The 21,737-nt window shown below is 47.1% G+C and overlaps 1 protein-coding gene across 1 annotated transcript in view; it reads right to left on the reverse strand.

Annotated features, from left to right (window-relative positions):
- Positions 1-19,640, reverse strand: part of slc6a7 (solute carrier family 6 member 7) — a 67,804-nt gene extending 48,164 nt beyond the window's left edge. Inside the window, exon 1 of the mRNA XM_060826933.1 lies at positions 19,402-19,640. Within this exon, the coding sequence (XP_060682916.1) occupies positions 19,402-19,485 (84 nt within the window). The 5' untranslated portion in view covers positions 19,486-19,640. The remainder of the gene's footprint in view (positions 1-19,401) is intronic.
- Between the last annotated feature and the right edge of the window lie 2,097 nt (positions 19,641-21,737).

Raw genomic sequence — 21,737 nt, forward strand, 5'->3', positions numbered from 1 at the left:
GTTTTGGCTTTCATTAACAGGGGGATCGAGTTTAAGAGCTGCGAGGTTTTGCTGCAGCTCTACAAGTCCCTGGTGAGACCACACTTGGAATATTGTGTCCAGTTCTGGTCACCCTACTATAGGGAAGATACAGAGGCTTTGGAAAGGGTGCAAAGAAGGTTTACCAGGATGCTGCCTGGACTGGAGGGCTTGCCTTACGAAGAGAGGTTGAATAAGCTCAGACTTTTCTCTCTGGAGAGGAGGAGGAAGAGAGGTGACCTGATCGGAGTATAAAAGGTAATGAGAGGAATAGACAGAGTCAACAGCCAGAGACTTTTCCCCAGGGCAGGATTGACTGGTACGAGGGGTCATAGTTTGAAGATATTAGGAGGAAGGTATAAAGGAGACGTCAGAGGTAGGTTCTTTATGCAGAGAGTTGTGAATGTATGGAATGTGTTGCCAGCTGTGGTGTGGGAGCAGAGTCATTAGGGACATTTAAGCGACAGCTGGACATGCACATGGATAGCAGTGAGTTGAGGGGTGTGTAGGTTAAGTTACTATATTTTAAATTAGGATTAAATCTCAGCACAACATCGTGGGTCAAAGGGCCTGTTCTGTGCTGTACGTTTCTATGTTCTATGTTGCTTAGACCTGGGCTATGGGCAATAAATGCTGACCTAGCCGGTGATGCCCACATCCTGTGACTGAATACAAAAAACAGCAAGGATAAAGGACGCTTGGTAACAGTGAACCCTTACCCAGTGCCATGCACTGGTAGAGGTGGGAAATAGGAATAGGTACTAGGAGTGGTCATCAGGGCACGTCCCACATTGAGCACTTTATGAACTTGGTCTGGGGACCGTGGACTCCATTTGGCATCTAATAGGAGATGATACATTGGATATGTTCACAGAACATGATTGTTCTCAAGATCCTGTGTTGTAAGCAAGGCTTGTTGGGTGAACAGCCACAAACAGGAAATGGAGTCCTGCCCGTGTTCTGGATGGATGTAGCTCCAACAGCATTGACGGAGCTCCCCCCCCCCCCACCCCAGGATAAAGCCGCTGTCTTGATTCAAAAGCACACTCAGCACTTGGACATTCACTGCCTCCATTACTGATACAATGGCCATAGTGGGTACCATCTACAGGAAAAGGATTCTTGAGGCACACTGGTAGTGTCCTTACCTGTGGGCCAGAGGGTCTGGGTCAAGTTCCACCTGCTCCAGAGGTGAGTAAAGGCTTTTAAAAATAATTACCTTCGACAAGATTTCCTGCACAAATTCATCAAATTTCCGTGAATGGCACCTTCCAGCTTCCTGCGGGTCACAGGGGCAGCGGATGGATGGGAACATCAGTGACTGCAGTTTCCCCTCCCAGCCGCATGCCAGCCTGACTTGGAAATATATCATCCTTCTTTCAGTCTTGTTGGGTTAAAACCCGGAGCTCCCTCCCTGGCAGCACTGTGGGCCTACCTGCGATACGTGGACTGCAGGTTCAAGACGAGAACACACCACTACCTTCTTCAGAGGCAACCAATAAATGCTGCCCCAGGCAGCGATATCCACATCCCAGAAATTAATTTTTAAAAATCACTCTGATACCAGTTTATGGTGTTCCCCAGTTTATGTTTTGTCAGGGCAGCCCAGCTCCTGTAAGAAATGAGGTCTGCAGATGCTGGAGATCATAGCTGAAAATGTGTTGCTGGTTAAAGCACAGCAGGTTAGGCAGCATCTCAGGAACAGGAAATTCGACGTTTCGAGCATAAGCCCTTCATCAGGAATGCCTGATGAAGGGCCTATGCTCGAAACGTCGAATTCCCTATTCCTGAGATGCTGCCTAACCTGCTGTGCTTTAACCAGCAACACATTTTCAGCTCAGCTCCTGACCTCGTTACAGCCTTGGTTCAAGCATGGACCAAAGAGCTGAATTCCTGAGGGGGAGGGGAGGGGGACGGCACTTCACATCAAGGCTATACTTGACCGAGTGTGGCATTGAGGAGCCCTAACAAATCTGGAGTCAGTGGAATTAGGGGTAAATTCTCTGCTGATTGTAGTCATACCTGACCCAAAGGGAGATGATTGTTGATGTTGGAGATCGCTCATCTCAGCTCCAGAGCACCTCTCCAGGAGTTTCCCACAAAACAAAACTGGGATGTTAAAAATATCACAGGTTTTAGTGAATGAAAGATATAGGGTTTATGTAATGGACATGAGGGAGAATGTAATAGGGAGGATATACTGTCAGGATGAGGTGGTGAGAAATATGGGGCATAAATCTTGCAAAGATTGTTTCAATATGTCTGGTGTTTCACCATCACCTTCAATCTTTTCTCTCCAATTATTGTTCAGTTCCTATTGAACATGATTCAACATTTAAAAGGCATTGGGATAGCTACATGACAGGAACGGTCTGCAGGGACGTGGGGCACACAAAGGCGATTGGGACAGGTTTGGTTTGGGAAATCTCGGTTGATGTGGACAAGGTGGACCGAAGGGTGTGTTCCGTGCTGTGTGACTGTGTGACTCTGACACTGCAATCCACAAAGTGGTACTATCACTGGGTTGGTAATCCCAAACCCCAGCCTCTGTATGTTTGAATCACACCATTGCAAAAGGTGACATTTGAATTCAGTCAAGTCTGGAATTATACACTGGCGTATTAGTGACCGTGTAACTAAGATCAATGTGGCAGAGCAGATAAAAGTGGCAGACATCTTTCCTTAACCGGCATGGGAGAATCTGATGGGGCTTTTTCTGGCATAATGAAAGATGTCTGCCATGTTTACCTGCTCTGGCCCTACATGTAACTCCAGACCCAGCAATGTGTCTGACTCTTAACTTACTTCTGAAATGAATAACAAGTTATGCAACTCAAGTACAATTAGGCGAAAGTGAGGACTGCAGATGCTAGAGGTCAGGGTCTAGATTAGCGTGGTGCTGGAAAAGCACAGCTGGTCCTAATGAAGGGCTTTTGCCCGAAATGTCGATTTTCCTGCTCCTCGGATGCTGCCTGACCGGCTGTGCTTTTCCAGCACCACTCTAATCTAGACTCCAGTACAATTAGGAAGGACAATAAATGCTCGTGTTAGCAGTGACGCCCACATCCTCTAAACAACGTTTTAAAACTGATACTCACAGAAATGGAGTTAGATATGTATTTCCACAGCCATGGAGAGAGGCATATGTAATTCCTCTCTTCAAGAAAGGAAATAGGGAAATCCCCAGCAATTACAGACCAGTAAGTCTCACGTCTGTCGTCTGCAAGGTGTTAGAAAGGATTCTGAGGGATAGGATTTATGACCATCTGGAAGAGCATGGCTTGATTAAATGCAGTCAACGCAGCTTTGTGAGGGGCAGGTCATGCCTCACAAACCTTATCGAGTTCTTTGAGGATGTGACTAGAAAAGTTGATGAGGGTCGAGCTGTGGATGTTGTGTATATGGACTTCAGCAAGGCATTTGATAAGGTTCCCCATGGTAGGCTCATTCAGAAGGTCAGGAGGAATGGGATACAGGGGAACATAGCTGTCTGGATACAGAATTGGCTGGCCAGCAGAAGACAGCGAGTGGTAGTAGAAGGAAAATATTCTGCCTGGAAGTCTGTGGTGAGTGGTGTTCCACAGGGCTCTGTCCTTGGGCCTCTATTGTTTGTAATTTTTATTAATGACTTGGATGAGGGGATTGAAGGATGGGTCAGCAAGTTTGCAGACGACACAAAGGTTGGAGGTGTCGTTGACAGTATAGAGGGCTGTTGTAGGCTGCAGCGGGATATTGACAGGATGCAGAGATGGGCTGAGAGGTGGCAGATGGAGTTCAATCTGGATAAATGCAAGGTGATGCATTTTGGAAGGTCGAATTTGAAAGCTGAGTACAGGATTAAGGATAGGATTCTTGGCAGTGTGGAGGAACAGAGGGATCTTGGTGTGCAGGTACATAGATCCCTTAAAATGGCCACCCAAGTGGATGGGGTTGTTAAGAAAGCATATGGTGTTTTGGCTTTCATTAACAGGGGGATTGAGTTTAAGAGCCGTGAGATCTTGTTGCAGCTCTATAAAACTTTGGTTAGACCGCACTTGGAATACTGCGTCCAGTTCTGGTCGCCCTATTATAGGAAAGATGTGGATGCTTTGGAGAGGGTTCAGAGGAGGTTTACCAGGATGCTGCCTGGACTGGAGGGCTTATCTTATGAAGAGAGGTTGACTGAGCTCGGACTTTTTTCATTGGAGAAAAGGAGGAGGAGACGGGACCTAATTGAGGTTTACAAGATAATGAGAGGCATAGATAGAATCGATAGCCAGAGACTATTTCCCAGGGCAGAAATGACTGACAGGAGGGGTCATAGTTTTAACCTGGTTGGAGGAACGTATAGAGGGATGTCAGAGGCGGTTCTTTACACAGAGAGTTGTGAGAGCATGGAATGCGTTGCCAGCAGCAGTTGTGGAGGCAGGGTCATTGGGGACATTTAAGAGACTGCCGGACATGCATATGGTCACAGAAATGTGAGGGTGCATACATGAGGACCAGTGGTCGGCACAACATCGTGGGCTGAAGGGCCTGTTCTGTGCTGTACTGTTCTATGTTCTATTCCAGCACCACTCTAATCTAGACTCCAGTACAATTAGGAAGGACAATAAATGCTCGTGTTAGCAGTGACGCCCACATCCTCTAAACAACGTTTTAAAACTGATACTCACAGAAATGGAGTTAGATATGTATTTCCACAGCCATGGAGAGAGGCATATGTAATTCCTCTCTTCAAGAAAGGAAATAGGGAAATCCCCAGCAATTACAGACCAGGCCTATACTCATCCCTGGAACATCTGTATAACAAGGATATCTATGTCAGGCTTCTAATTACTGACTACAGCTCCGCATTCAACACCATAATTCCAACCAAACTAATCTCCAGTCACCGAGACTTACTGCAACTGGATCCTTGACCTCCTGGTCCAGAGACCACAGTCAGTGAGAATAAGCACCTTCTCCATGACAATCCTCAACACTGGTGCCCCACAAGCTGCATACTCAGCCTCTTACTGTAATCCCTGTACACACATGACCGTGTGGCCAAATTTCATCTGAACTCCATCTCCAAGTTCACTGACAACGCCACCATTGTAGGCTGGATATCAAATGATGATGACACAGAAAGAGAGAGAATGCTTGGTGACGTGGTGCAAAGATAACAAGCTCTCCCTCAATGTCAGCAAAACTAAAGAGCTCATCATCGACTTCAGGCAGCAAGGAGGAGGGTACACCCCTGTCCACATCAACAGAGCTGATGTTGAGATGGTCAAGAGCTTCAAATTCCTCAGAGTGACGAGCACCAACAATCTCCCTGGACCAGCCACATTGATGTGATAGTCAAGAAGGCACAACAGCGTCTCTTCTTCCTCAGAAGGCTAAGGAAATTCAGCATGTCCATAAGGATCCTCACCAACTTTTACTGATGCACTATACAAAGCATTCTATCTGCATGCATCACAGCCTGGTACAGCAACTGCTGTGCCCAGGACTGTAGGAAACTACAGGAAGTTGAGACTACAGCCCAGTCCATCACACAAGCCAACCTTCATTAACTCCATCTACACTTCTTGTTGCTATAGAAAGGCAGCCAACATCATCAAAGACCCCTCTCACCCCAATCGTAATCTGTTCCAACTTTTTCCATCAGCCAAATGATACAAAAACTTAAACACATACCAATAGGTTAAAGAACAGCATTTTCATCCGCTGTTATTAGACTTCTGAATGTTCCTTTCAAATTTTAAATCTAATGTTGATCTTTGCCTTTTGTGCACCTTCTCTGCAGCCGTCACTCTGTCCAATCACCCCATCGTCTTTGTATGATCTGCCTGTACTACACGCAAAACAAAACTTTTCGTTCTGCTTAGGTACATGTGGCAATAATAAATACATCAAATTACTTTCCAATCAATCTGTTAGGAGCTGTTATCCCAGACCTCTGGTGAAGGAAGGATTTGAGCCTGTTCCCCTGGGTCAGACGTAGGGGACATAAACACTGAGCCACAAAAGCCCAAGGAGGAATGAGACAAGCACTTGATGTAAATTTAGACTCTTTAATTGTTCCTTATCTATTTTAAGCAGATAATTCAATCTGCCCCACCCTCTTAGTATCTGCAGTGGATCTGTGTCATACAGGTGTGTCTTTTACATTATTCCTGGATCTGACCAAAACCCAGCTGAAATTCTTGTTTCTTTTGTAAGTGTGTCCCACAGATCTTCCTGATGACATATGTAATTGTTTCCGACGTTGTCAATTGCTTACGTAAAACGGTGACTGCAACATGAGCATCACACAGTACAATGAATATGATCTCAAAGGAAGAATGAACCTTGCACCTTTCACAACTGCAGGATATTTTAGGATGCAGTTATTGTTATAAGACTGGAAACTTGACACTCAATTAGCGCACAGCAACGTCTCACAGACAGCAGTCAGATGTTGATCAGAGATTTTATAGAACATTCCAACACAGTCCAGGCCCTTCGGCCCTCAATGTTATGCTGACCTGTGAAACCAATCTGAAGCCCATCCAACCTACACTGCTCCACGTGTTTGTTCAGTGATGTTAGGGGAGAGATAAGACTTGGTCCATATACAACAGGGAGAACATGCTTATTCTTTCAAATCAGGGTCATGAACTCTTTCCTCATATAAGAACAGAAAATGCTGGAGAAACTCAGCAATTCTGGCAGCATCTGACAGAGACAGATTTAATATTTCGAGTCCAACATTTCCCCACTTCAGGGGCCAGGTGGATTTCAGTTCAATATCGAGCAGCACCTCTGACAATACAGCACTCCCTCAGAGCCCCCCCTCTGACAATACATCACTCCCTCAGAGCCCCCCCTCTGACAATACATCACTCCCTCAGAGCTCCCCCTCTGACAATACAGCACCCCCTCAGAGCTCCCCCTCTGACAATACAGCACTCCCTCAGAGTGCCCATCTGACAGTGCAGCACCCCCGCAGTACTGAAACCCCGATAGTGCGACACTCCCTCAGCACTGACCCCCTGACAATTGACCATTCCCTCAGCACTGAATCTCCGACAGTGTGGTGCTCCCTCAGCACTGACCCTCCGACAGCGCAGCACTCCCTCTGTACTGACCCTCCAACAATGCTTGCTCCCCTAGTCAGGTTAATAGGCTCAAGTCTTTGAGTGAGGGGGTGTAGAGACAACCCTGGTAATTATGGACCAGTGAGCCTTACTTCTGTTGTGGGTAAAGTTTTGGAAAAGGTCATAAGAGATAGGATTTCTAATCATCTGGAGAGGAATATGTTGATTAGGGATAGTCAACATGGTTTTGTGAAGGGTACGTCGTACCTCACAAACCTTATTGAGTTCTTTGAGAAGGTGGCCAAACAGATGGATGAGAGTAAAGTGGTTGATGTGGTTTATATGGATTTCAGCAAGGCGTTCGATAAGGTTCCCCATGGTAGGCTATTGTACAACATATAGAGGTATGGGATTGATGGTGATTTAGCAGTTTGAATCAGAAATTGGCTAGCTGAGAGAAGACAGCGGGTGGTGGCTGATGGGAAATATTCATCCTGGAGCTCGGTTACTAGTGGTGTACTGCAAGGATCTGTTTTGGGTCCACTGCTGTTTGTCATTTTTATAAATGACCGAGATGAGGGCGTAGAAGGATGGGTTAGTAAATTTGCGAATCACATTAATGTTGGTGGAGTTGTGGACAGTGCTGAAGGATGTTGTAGATTACAGTGGGACATAGATAAGCTGCAGAACTGGGCTGAGAGGTGGCAAATGGAGTTTAATATGGAAAAGTGTGAGGTGATTCACTTTGGAAGGAGCAACAGGAATAAAGAGTCCTGGGCCATGTACATAGATCCCTGAATGTTGCCACCCAGGTTGACAGGGTTGTTAAGAAGGCATAGAGTATGTTAGCTTTTATTGGCAGAGGGATTGAGTTTTGGAGCCATGAGGTCATGCTGCAGCTGTACAAAACTCTGATGTGGCCGCACTTGGAGTATTGTGTACAGTTCTGGTCACTGCATTATAGGAAGCATGTGGAAGCTTTGGAAAGGGTTCAGAGGAGATTTACCAGGATGTTGGCTGGTATGGAGTGAAGATCTTATGAGGAAAGGCTGAGGGACTTGAGGCTGTTTTCATTAGAGAGAAGAAGATTGAGAGGTGACTTAATAGAAACATAAAAGATAATCAGAGGGTTAGATAGAGTGGACAGTGAGAGCCTTTTTCCAAGTATGGTGATGGCTAGCACGAGAGGATGTAGCTTTAAATTGAGGGGTGATAGATATTGGACAGATGACAGACTCAGTAGTAAGGACATGGAAAGCACTGCCTGCACAGCAGTAGCCTCGCTAAATTTAAGGGCATTTAAATGGTCATTGGATAACCATATGGATGAAAAATGGAATAGTGTAGGATAGATAGGCTTCAGATTGGTCCCACAGCTTGGCACAACATCATAGTCTGAAGGGCCTGTACTGTGCTGTAATGTTCTACGTTCTATAGGTGGGACTTGAACCCACAAATTATCGGAAATTGCAGCAGGACCTTGATCAGCTGGGGATGTGGGCCGAGAAATGGGAAATGGAGTTTAAAAAAGATAAGTGTGAGGTTTTGGATGTAGGTTTGCTCGCTGAGCTGGAAGTTCATTTCTAGACATTTTGTTACCCTACTAGGTAACATCTTCAGTGGGCCTCAGGTGAAACAATGCTAGTAATTCCTGCTTTCTATTTATATGTTTGGGTTTTCAATCTTCTCAAAACTCGATAAGTGTGAGATCTTGCAATTTGGAAAGTTAAATCAAGGTAGGAGTTTCATGGTGAATGGTTGGGCCTTAAGGAGTGTAGTGGGACAGAGGGACCTTGGAGTTAAGGTGCACGGTTCTTTGAAAGTGGAGTCCCAGGTAGACAGGGAAGTAAAGAAGGCTTTTGGCACACTGGCCTTCATCAGTCAGGGCATTGAGGCTAGAAGTTGGGATGTTTATGTTGCAGTGGTACAGGTCACACTTGGAGGATTGTGTTCAGTTTTGGTCACTTTGCTGTAGGAAAGATGTGATTAAACTGGAAAGAGTGCAGAAGAAGTTTACAAGGATGTTGCCAGGACTCGATGGTCTGAGTTATCGGGAGAGGTTGGACAATCTAGGACTTTTCTCTTTCGAGTGTAGGAGACTGAGGGGGGATCTTATAAAAGTGTATAAGATCATGAAAGGCACGGAGAGGGTGAATGCACTCAGTCTTTTTCCCCAGGGTTGGGGAATCGAGGACTAGGGGGTGTCAGTTTAAGGTTAGAGGGCAAAGAATAAAAGGGAACCTGAGGGGCAACGTTTTTACCCAGAGGGTGGTACACACATGGAATGAGCTGCCAGCAGAAGTGGTTGAGGCGGGTACATTAACAACATTTAAGAGGCATTTGGACAAATACATGGATAGGAAAGATTTAGAAGGATATGGGCCAAGTGCAGGGAAATGGGGTTAGAGTGGATGGACAGTTTGGGCCGAAGGGCCTGTCTCTGTGCTGCAGGACTCGATGATCCTTAAACTGGCAATGAGAATGCTAACCAAGGATCGATATTGATGAAGAAAGCACAAGAATCTTTCTTTGACTGGAATGGAGAAGGGCAGGAACAAAAGGAATGTATCCTTTGTTTATGACATAAAAAGGAATGTGGTCATACATTAGGTTCAATTTTCTATTTTTAGGGAGAGTCAGAAGTAGCAGTGAGATGAATAACAAGATGGTTGTGCGTTTGTCGGAAGTGGGGAATGTCAGTCTACAGTTTCACAGGCTCTGCATTGAGTATAGGGCCTTCTGTTAAATACCTGCAAGCTGATATGGATAGCAGTCCTGCCTCAGTGCTGTCTGAAAGGATTCTTGTTCTTATCCAGCAGCTCATTATCAATGCCGGAAATCATGGGTGGGGTCAAAAACATCGGGGTGGGTGGGGCGATATTAATAGGGGATGAAATCTAACTTTTCCAGTTGTCTGGGACCCCCCACCCACTTGGGTTCCTGTTATTTTACACGCAAAGAATGTTGTGTCGGTAGATTGGCAATGTGAGCGGTCAAAATGCCTTTTGTACATTTCAAACCTGAAACACTTAACAAAGTAAGAAATTGAGGCTGGACTCAGGCCTTCAACCCCTTGAGAGTGCTCTACCATTCACAATCCCAGCTTATTTTCCACCTCAGACAATGTTTGCACTGTCCACACATTCCTGAAACTCTTACTGCGCAAAAACCATCCAAATTTGTCCTGAATGTTGTCAATGAAGGAGCATTAACAACCACCTGGAGCAGAGAATTCTAAAATGTCACAACACGCTGAATGAAGAAATTTCTCTTTATCTCAGTCATCAATAATTAGTTCCTAATCCTGACAATGTCTCAGTGTTCTGGATTCCCCATTCAAAGGAACCTTTTTAATAAGATGTGACAATGCCAGCATTTTACTGCAGATACCTAACTGTCCTTGACCAAAGTGACGCACTCGGTCATTTCAGAGGTCAGTTATGAGACAATCACGTTACTGTGAGTTAGCAATTTTTGAGAAGATTTGTAGCTCAGGTTGATGATATGTCTGTAAGTTAGCTCGCTGAGTTGGAAGGTTTGCTTACAGACATGTTGACACCATACAAGGTCACATCATCAGTGAGTGTCTCTGGTGAAGTGCTGGTGGTGTATCCCGCCTCTCTACAGGTCTTGGCTTCTTAAAGTGGGTTTTGGCATTTCTGGTTCTTTTTTCCAAGGGAAGGTAGGTAGGATCTAAATCGATGTGCTTATCGATGGAGTTCTCGTTAGAATGCCATGCCTCTAAGAATTCTCGTTCGTATCTTTGTTTCACCTGTCCTAGGATGTGTGTGTTGTCCTAGTCAAAGTCGTGTCCTTTTGTCAGTATGTATAGAAACTAGTGAGAGTGGGTCGTGTGTTTTGGTGACCAGTTGGTGTTCATGTATCCTGGTGGGAAATTTCCTGCTCGTGTGTCTGAGGTAGTGCTTTTTACAGTTCGTGCATGGTATCTTGTAAATGATGTTAGTTTTGCTGGTACTACATTGGACAAACAGGCAGGAAACTAGTTTATAAACTTTGTTATAAAATACAGTGAAGAATGTTGCATAGTGTTGCCATTCCCTGGCACCTTCTTAAAAAACAGAAAAATAAACCAGAACATAGACTCTAAAGGCAGAGAAGTCAGGAAATAAAGAAAAGGTGTTCAACTACACAGTCCTTTTTGTTAAGTGCTCTCTATGGGGCCATGGGCCTGGTGACTAGGCACAAGTCCCTTCACCAATGCTGTGGGAACAAAGGTCTTCGGCACCACCTCACCTCCACCAACACCCTCACCACCATCAGTCCTCAGCGGACATTGCCAATTCAGGGACCATAGATGTTGCCAGGTACCGCACTGACTCAAACTGAACTCCACCACCACCGTGAGTCTGCCTCGGACTGACTTCCCCTTTGAGTGTCATACTCGGCTCAAATCCGGCCCCATGACCATCGCCATGGACCTCAGCTGGAGGCAGACGCTGCTGAGAACCTAAACTCACCCCCCAATGGCAGGCAGGAGTCGGCACTGGGGCTGCCTCAACAGCCTAAACAAAGCCTGCCTCACCGCTCTGCTACTGCCGGGATTCAGGTGGTTGTCAGTAAATTTCTAAAAAGGTGACACCAGTCACCAATGGCATGTGGGGTGCTGGGCCCTCATGGTCAATGTGACAGTGGTAGCGAGCTGAGAGAGGAGCGGCTGGTCAGTACAGAGTTGGCTGGGAACCAGCTTCTGTAGGTCAGACGGCCGAACACAATCCCAGTCACTGAGATACTCTCTCAAGCTGACATACCCAGCACCCAACAAATATCAGGGCAGTCACAACTGAGTTGGGCTAGTGACACTCGCTATTCAAAGTGAATCTTCAATGATGGGCCCAGCTACAGTGTGTGGCCCTCATGGGGTTGTCACTCAGAAAGCTCCACCTCGGTGTCTGAATGTGGCGTTCACGCTCTCACGAAGCTCGGCCATGCAGCCTCCTGCAAAAGCAATTTTGAATGGGGTGAAGGATTGCAGCATGCTGCTGTGCAGAGGGAGCTGGGCGTCTTGTGCATGAATCACAGAGGGTTGGTCTGCAGATGCAGTAGGTAGTTAAAGCAAATGGAATATTGTCCAGCATTCCTACATGGATGGAGTTTAAACATCGGGAGGTACAAGGTGCTGGTGAGGCCACACCGGGAGTACTGGGTGCAGATTTGGTCTCCTTACTTGAGAAAGGATGTACTGGCCCTGGAGGGGGTGCAGGGGAGGTTCACTCGGGTGATTCCGGAGTTGAGGGGATTGGCTTATGAGGAGAGGCTGAGTAGATCGGGACAATACACATTGGAATTTAGAAGAATAAGGCAGGATCTTATAGAATTCTTACAGAATCAAATATAAATGATGATGGGAATAGATGTGATAGAAGCAGAGAGGGTGAAACTAGAACCAGGGAGCATTGCCTGGAAATATCGGGGAGCAGATTTTGGCCTGAGCTGAGGAGGAACTTCTTCACCTGTAGGGTTGTGAATCTGTGGGATTCCCTGCCCAGTTCAGACTACCTCGCTGAATGTTTTTAAGGCAAAGACAGATAGACTTTTGAACAGTTAAGGAATTAATGGTTATGGTGATCAGGCAGGTAAGTAGAGCTGAGGCCACAAATGATCAGCCATGAATTATTGAATAGAAGGTCAGGTGTGATGGGCTGGATGGCCTCTTCCCGCTCCTATTTCTTACATTCTTATCAGAGGCAGAGAGAGAATATAAGGAAATTCCGAGACAGCAACTTGTTCAAATCCTTTACCGTCCAATGCCCTTACTGCTGCAGAGGATTCTGGGTACTGATCAGTTTTGACAGTCACCTACTCACTGACTGGAATTAGACAAAACTCCCGAGATGGTCACCTTTGGAATCTGGGAGGGTTTCCCTTTGAATGTCAACATTTCCAAGTCTCTCACTCAGCAGTCTCACACTGCGTTTTTTAAAATTTTTCTTACCAAGCTGGTTACTTTCAGACTTTGCCATACTATGTTCCGGTTGCCATATTCCTGCCAAACTGCTCGTGTTCTCTATTTCCTTAGTGCCCTCTTCATAGATTATTCTCCCAATTTATTTTGTATTGTTGGCAAACAGGAATATATTACTCTGTTCCTTTGTTGAAGTTATTAATCTAAGCCGGAAACACTTGAGACCAAAGTCTAATTCTGGTTATAAAGAGCTAGTTATAACGTGCCAATGCAAAAATGTCCCATTTGCTTCTATCCTTTGTTTCCTGTCCAGTCGCCAATCCCTGATCCATGTCAATATTTTAGCCCCAGTCCCATGGGTTTTATTTTATGTAATAACCTCTCGTATGGCACCTTATTCATTGCTTTTTAAAAACTGAAATACCCTTTGGCCAACAGTCCCCCTTATCCATATTACGATATTTATCAAACATGATTTCTTTTTTCCAAATCTATGTTGATACTGCTGAATCATATTTGGACTTTCCAATTGCACTGTCACAACATGCCTAATCATTCGATAGCTATTTCAAAGCACCACCAACCGCTCAAGTAAGGTTTGAGCATTTTGTAGAATAGTTTCTGTCTAAAATGCCATGTCATTTCCTCTCCTGTGAGCACAGACACTTGCTGGTGCTGGAAAGAGTTGACTCAGTTACTGCAATCTGTCAAATACAATCTCCCTTCCACAAATCTGTATCGACTCTGGTTAATATTTTGATTTTTCAAAGATTTCAGCATTGTGCATACAACTGACCCTGGGCTAACCAGGCAAAACTGAGGACTGCAGATGCTGGAGTATCAGAGTCTAAATTAGCGTGGTGGTGGAAAAGCACAGCAGGTCAGGCAGCATCCGAGGAGCAGGAAAATCGACGTTTCGGGCAAAAGCCTTTCATCAGGATCAGCCCTGATGAAGGGCTTTTGCCCGAAACATTGATTTTCCTGCTCCTCGGATGCTGCCTTTCTGGGCAAACCAGCCTTTCTGTAAGAATAGAAGTAGGAGTAGGCCATTCCGCTCCTTAAGCCTGCTTTCCCAATTAAATACAATCATGGCTGATCTCATCTTGAGCTCTACTTCACTTTTCTGCCCATTCCCCATAACCTTTTAACCTGTTCCTAATTATAAAATCTCACTTTGTCCTCCTTAAATTTACTCAATGTCCCAGCAACCACTGCACTCTGGGGAGTGAATCCCACAGATTGATGACCCTTTGAGAGAAGCCCATCCTCCTCATCCCTGTTTAAACCTGCCCCCCCCACCAATCTTAGAACTATGACCTCTTATTCCAGATGGTCCCACATAAGGAACCATCCTTTCTACATCTGCTTTGACAATTCACTTTAGTATCTTACATACCTCAGTTGGATTAGATTAGATTAGATTACTTGCAGTGTGGAAACAGGCCCTTCGGCCCAACAAGTCCACACCAACCCGCCGAAGAGTAACCTACTCAGAACCATTTCCCTGCTAACACTAACACTATGGGCAATTTCCCATGGCCAATTCATCTGACCTGCACATCTTTGGATTATGGGATGAAACCGGAACACCCGGACGAAACCCACGCAGACACGGGGAGAATGTGCAAACTCCACACAGTCAGTCACCTAAGGCGGGAATCGAACCTGGGTCCCTGGTGCTGTGAGGCCGTGCCGCCATTAGATAGAACATAGAAGGTTATATAGAACATAGAACAATACAGCACAGAACAGGCCCTTCGGCCCACGATGTTGTGCCGAACATCTATCCTAGATTAAGCACCCATCCATGTACCTATTCAATTGCCGCTTAAAGGTCACCAATGATTCTGACTCTACCACTCCCACGGGCAGCGCGTTCCATGCCCCCACCACTCTCTGGGTAAAGAACCCACCCCTGACAACTCCCCTATACCTTCCACCCTTCACCTTAAATTTATGTCCCCTTGTAACACTCTGTTGTACCCGGGGAAAAAGTTTCTGACTGTCTACTCTATCTATTCCTCTGATCATCTTATAAACCTCTATCAAGTCAAAGATCTCTCATTCTTCTCAACTCTGGAGAGTATCGACCCAAACTGTTCATTCTCTCCTCGTCTCTGGAATCAATCTAGGGAACCCTCTCTGAATAATATCTAAAACTGGGTCCAGTACTGCAGATACAGTCTCAGCAATGCCTTATGCAATTACAATAACACTTCCCTACTTTTATACTCCATTTAGATCCTCCTTTTTAAACCTTATTCTTTTCCTAAATTGTGTGGTTAGGTTTGCTCTTTTTCAATTTTTGAGTAACTGGGAATTGTGTAAGGTCAAAGTGAATGTTTCCAGCATCTCTGTGATGAAGATGCGGATCATCAGCTCCTGGGCTACTTTCGCAGTTCATTGGAAGGAAGACGACTTAGAAAAAGGTGCAAATGATGCCAGCCTAGGTTGACAGAAAGCAAGGACCAGGTTGCTGAACTTAACATGAATCATTATAGGGTGGCATGGTAATTAGAATACTTACAGTATGGAAACAGGCCCTTCGGCCCAACAAGTCCACACCGACCCGCTGAAGCGCAACCCACCCATACCCCTACATTTACGCCTTACCTAACACTACGGGCAATTTAGCATGGCCAATTCACCTGACCCGCACACCTTTGGACTGTAGGAGGAAACTGGAGCACCCGGAGGAAACCCACGCAGACACGGGGAGAATGTGCAAACTCCACAGAGACAGTTGCCTGAGGTGGGAATTGAACCCGGGTCTCTAGTGCTGTGAGGCAGCAGTGCTAACCACTGTGCCACCGTGCTGCCCACAATAATAGTTTCTATCAAATCTTTTAATCATCTTAAATAGCTCATGTTTCTGAAATGGAAAGAATGTAACCTATCCTCTTCATTTAACCCTTTCATCACTGGGCTCATTCTGGGGACTCTCTCGAGGTTTAATATCTCCATCCTGTGATATGGTGCTTTATATAACCCAAACTTCATCTCCTCACTGTTATACCTCTGTTTTCCTGTTAATTCAGCTCTTTAGTTATCATTTCTCCTCTAGTTTTCAAATCCTTGAGTCTTCCCACTCCTCCACATTTCCGAGCTGCTCATCATTTGGAAAATACTTTGATGACATCACATTTGGCCACTTTCTAGTCTGTCGTGCTGCACTTTAGATTGGATGATAGTCTCAGCTCCCAGAGCAAGATCAAATTCAGAACTCCTACACTATCAGAATGAAGAGTGGTTGATTTGGATTGCTCTGTAGTGATTGGAGCGAGGTCAACTAGGTGGATGTTATAGAATTGAATTCCCTGACTGGGGCTGTTAACCTGGTTCAATCAGGGAGCCCTGGCGGACAGATAGCAACAGGAGGGTCAGGGGTTCTGTTCACTCTGAGAGCTGGCTCTGAGGGAGCTGGAGCAGTGTCAGGGACTTGGTGATGGGATACTGGCCTCTGGGGAGTTATGACAAGTTCAGCCATCTGGACAGCTGATTTGAAATACAAAGTAATGCCAGAATGTGGGTTCAATTTCTGCATTAGCTTTGGTTACAATGAGGGACTTTTCTTGTCTAACCTTTCCCCTTACTTGAAGTGTGGTGACTCTCAGACTAAACCATCACCAATCATCTCTCTCTAATGAGAGAGCAGCCTCATATTCTGCTAAAGTCACGTCAACCCCACATTCAGAGGGCACTTAGCTGAGTCATTCTGACAATGTACTTGTGAAACAGGTGAATGAAGCCTCAGCATCCTAAATAAATGTGTAAACAAAGAACAAAGAAACTTTACAGCCACGGAACAGGCCTTTCGGCCCTCCAAACCTGAGCTGATCTAAATGTACTGCCTAAACCTGTCGCCCAATTCCTAAGCGCCTGTATCCCTCTGCTCACCACCTACTCATGCATCTGTCCAGATTCCCCTTAAATGAATCTACTGTGCCTGCCTCTACCATCTCTGCTGGCAACGCGTTCCAGACACCCACCACCCTCTGTGTGAAGTACTTGCCACGTGTATCCCCCTTAAACGTTCCACCTCTCACCTTGAAAGCGTGACCTCTCATTATTGAATCCCTCACCCTGGGAAAAAGCTTGTCTCTACCTACCCTGTCTGTACCCTTCATGATTTTGTAAGCCTCAATCAGGTCCCCCCTCAATCTCCTTTTTTCTAATGAAAACAAACCTAACCTACACAACCTCTCTTCATAGCTAGCACCTTCCATACCAGGCAACATCCTCATAAACCTTCTCTGCACCCTCTCCAAAGTATCCACATCCTTTTGGTAATGTGGCGACCAGAACTGTACACGGTATTCTAAATGCGGCTGAACCAAGCTCTTGTACAATTATAACATGACCTGCCAGCTCTTATACTCACTATCCCTAAATCAGTTGGTTTTAACAGGATTGACTGATATCTCACTTCTCATAATCTAACTCATTAGTTTTGATCAGAATTCCTCTTGATTCCCTGTTCAAGATGCTGGGGCACAGGTCCACAGTTGCTGGATGAACTGTGATCATTTCCCAGAATTTAACCTTCAACAAGAATATTTTGAAAGAATCCCTTCAGTTTGGAAATGGCCATTCAGTCCATCATGTCTGCACCAACCTTCTGAAGAACATCCCATCCCACCCGCCCCTTACTGCATCCCCATAATCCTGCGTTACCCCGGGCCAATCCACCCTGACCTGCACATCTTGGACTGTGGATGGAAACCGGAATACCTGGAGGAAACCCACGCAGACACGGGGAGAATGTGCAAACTCCACACAGACAGTCGCCCGAGGCTGGAATCAAACCCAGGTCCCTGGCGCTGTGAGGCAGCAGTGCCAACCTCTTTGGGAGGTCTTGGGGATTTGAGGATGTTGTGTAAGTGGAGGTTTGGGTATTTGCGTCTGATCAAACCAAGTGGGAGATTGCTGGGCTTAAACTGGCTTCCATGTTTTCTACAGCAATGACTATACAAGGCAAGGTCTTCCATTAGCTGGAACAGGCTTTGGGACATCCTCCGGCCGTGAAAGGGGTTACATAAATGTAAGGCACAGGGGGCATGGATAGGGTGAATAATTAAGGTCTGTTCCTCAGGGTGGGGGAGTCCAAGTCTAGAGGGTATAGGTCTAAGGTGAGAGGGGAAATATTTAAAAGGGACCTAAGGGACAACTTTTACACACAGAGGGTGGTACGTGTATGGAATGAGCTGCCAGAGGAAGTGGTGGAGGCTGGTACAATTACAGCATTTAAAAGACATCTGGATGGGCGCAGGAAGGGTTTAGAGGGATATGGGCCGATTGCTGGCAAATGGGACTAGATTAATTGAGGATATCTGGTCAGCATGGACAGGTTGGACTGAAGAGTGTGTTTCTTTGTTGTATATCTCCATGACTTCATAAGTCTTTCTTATTTTTAAAATGATAAATTATTGTGATGTGGAATGCACTGCCTGAAAGGACATTGGAAGCAGATTTAATAACAACTTTCAAAAGGAAATTGCAGATTGGATAAATAATTACAAAGAGGATACGTACTGGGCTATGAGGGAAGGGACAGCTAGTGAAAAGTAAGGTGTGTGGGGATAACTGGACAGCTCTGCCAAGTAGCCAGCACGATGGGTGAATGGCCACCTTTCTTGCAGAAAATCTTTCTTTCTCCCGAGCGGATGGCAGCTGTAGATGTTTGCTGATGCTGCAGTGACTTCACTTTCCTGTTCTAACTGGTTACCAGAAATTAGCTTATTCTGTATCTTGTTAGCCACATCATGCTCAGACATGAGCAGAGCAATCAGATCTGTCCACATTCATAGCTTCAATTAGAATTTAGTGAGTCACTTGCAGTGACATGATGCATATGAGGCAAAGATGGTGTTCTCCAAACACTTTCCCAAACCCTCTCGCAATCAGTAAATACCAGATGGGAAGGAATTGCATTAATATAGCAGCTTTCTTGACCACAGGTCAACCCCACGTCTTCGAGGAGAAAAACAAATAGTTTATCTATGAAGGCAAGCTGAAACTAGACCCGGCAGCTCCTCTGTTCACCACCTCCCACCCCACATCAGCTTGTGCAAATGATACTCTCGCTGGATTTGCAATTATCAAGCAGAGCACAAGAGCCACCAATGTTTGAGGGTTAAAGAACAGTCAAAATCACTCCATCTCTCCTGTAATCTCTGCAGCGTTAATAGCTCCAGGATCATTGATTTCCTCATAGTCAGTGAAGTATTTCAAACCATTTTCCACCAAAGGCGTTTCAGTCCCAGTAACTTCCACTTACTCTCGACCCGCTTTCAAGTGATCATTGAAATGATTGAAAAGTTGATTTGTGGGGGTGGGGTGGGGGGGGGTGGTTAAAGAGTCAAACTGGATTGATTAAACACCCACAACCCCTCACCTTCCCCAAAGCCGTCTCACCTGCGGAGTTCCAGATGGTTTTATTTCCTGCCCGATGCTGTCTGTGCTCTTCAAGTAATTGGCCCATTTTTTGAGAAGTCTCATTTAGAACAAATGTAAGTGTCTGCTGGCTGACATGAAGAGGCAGATATACTGCAGCTAGAGCGAGAGGCAGGGAGCAGGGTGCTGGCAGGCAAACTGTTACCCGGATGGGCTCTGACAATGACACAAGAGTCTCACCTGAAAGATGATCTTCCACCTGTCACCAGGGAGACAGCAGCAAAACACCTGGAGGGCACTGTGTTTATCATAGGTTTAGTAATCCAGAGCGACAGAGGGTGGAGCTATGCACACACACCAATCCTCCCAGGTTAGTTTTATGTTTGGTGCCAGTGGAATATTTCCAATCTATGATGGAAGGGCAAAAGACGCAAAACACAAACAATACAGCACATCCCCAGAATAACCTCGGAACAGGAGAAGATCACAGCAAAGGCTTTTCACAATATCGAGCATAGTACTACCAATGCAGCACGGAGGGAGGGTCCATACTGAGGGAGTGCCACACTGTCGGAGGGTCAGTGCTGAGGGAGTGACGCACTGTCAGAGGGTCAGTGCTGAGGGAGTGCCGCACTGTCGGAGTGTCAGTGCTGATGGAGTGCCGCACTGTCGGAGGGTCAGTGCTGAGGGAGTGCCGCACTGACAGAGGGTCAGCGCTGAGGCAGCGCCACACTGTTGGAGGGTCAGCGCTGAGGGAGCGCCGCACTGTCAGAGGGTCAGCGCTGAGGGAGCGCCGCACTGTCAGAGGGTCAGCGCTGAGGGAGCGCCGCACTGTCGGAGGGTCAGTGCTGAGGGAGTGCCGCACTGTCGGAGGGTCATTGCTGAGGGAGCCCCGCACTATCGGAGGGTCAGAGCTGAGGGAGCGCCGCACTGTCGGAGGGTCAGAGCTGAGGGAGCGCCGCACTGTCGGATAGTCAGTGCTGAGTGAGTGCTGTACTGTCGGATGGTCAGGGCTGAGGGAGAGTCGCATAGACAAAGGGTCAGGCTGAGAGAGTGCCGCACTGTCGGAGGGTCAGCGCTGAGGGAGTACCGCACTGTCAGAGGGTCAGTAGTGCTGAGGGAGTGTCGCACTGTCAGAAGGTCAGAGCTGAAGGAGTGCCGCACTGTCAGAGGGTCAGTACTGAGGGCGCGCCGCACTGTCGGAGTGTCAGTGCTGAGGGAGTGCCGCACTGTCGGAGGGTCAGGGCTGAGGGAGCGCCGCACTGTCAGAGGGTCAGTGCTGAGGGAGTGCCGCACTGACAGAGGGTCAGCACTGAGGCAGCGCCACACTGTTGGAGGGTCAGCGCTGAGGGAGCGCCGCACTGTCAGAGGGTCAGCGCTGAGGGAGCGCCGCACTGTCAGAGAGTCAGTGCTGAGGGAGCGCCACACTCTCAGAGGGTCAGGGCTGAGGGATCGCTGCACTGTCAGAGGGTCAGTGCTGAGGCAGTGCCGCATTGTCAGAGGGTCAGTGCTGAGGGAGTGCCGCACTGTCAGAGAGTCAGTGCTGAGGGTGCGCCGCACTGTTGGAGGGTCAGTGCTGAGGCAGTGCCACACTCTCAGAGGGTCAGGGCTGAGGGATCGCTGCACTGTCGGAGGGTCAGTGCTGAGGCAGTGCCGCACTGTCAGAGGGTCAGTGCTGAGGGAGTGCCGCACTGTCGGAGGGTCAGTGCTGAGGGAGCCCCGCACTATCGGAGGGTCAGAGCTGAGGGAGCGCCGCACTGTCGGAGGGTCAGTGCTGAGGGAGCGCCGCACTGTCGGATAGTCAGTGCTGAGTGAGTGCTGCACTGTCGGATGGTCAGGGCTGAGGGAGAGTCGCATAGGCAAAGGGTCAGGCTGAGAGAGTGCCGCACTGTCAGAGGGTCAGCGCTGAGGGAGTACCGCAATGTCTGAGGGTCAGTAGTGCTGAGGGAGTGTCGCACTGTCAGAAGGTCAGAGCTGAAGGAGTGCCGCACTGTCAGAGGGTCAGTACTGAGGGCACGCCGCACTGTCGGAGTGTCAGTGCTGAGGGAGTACCGCACTGTCAGAGGGTCAGGGCTGAGGGAGCGCCGCACTGTCAGAGGGTCAGTGCTGAGGGAGTGCCGCACTGACAGAGGGTCAGCGCTGAGGCAGCGCCACACTGTTGGAGGGTCAGCGCTGAGGGAGCGCCGCACTGTCAGAGGGTCAGCGCTGAGGGAGCGCCGCACTGTCAGAGAGTCAGTGCTGAGGGAGCGCCGCACTGTCGGAGGGTCAGTGCTGAGGCAGTGCCACACTGTCAGAGGGTCAGTGCTGAGGGTGCGCCGCACTGTCGGAGGGTCAGTGCTGAGGCAGTGCCGCACTGT

The sequence above is a fragment of the Hemiscyllium ocellatum genome, chromosome 6 (assembly GCF_020745735.1).
Source record: "Hemiscyllium ocellatum isolate sHemOce1 chromosome 6, sHemOce1.pat.X.cur, whole genome shotgun sequence".
Lineage (NCBI taxonomy): Eukaryota > Metazoa > Chordata > Chondrichthyes > Orectolobiformes > Hemiscylliidae > Hemiscyllium > Hemiscyllium ocellatum.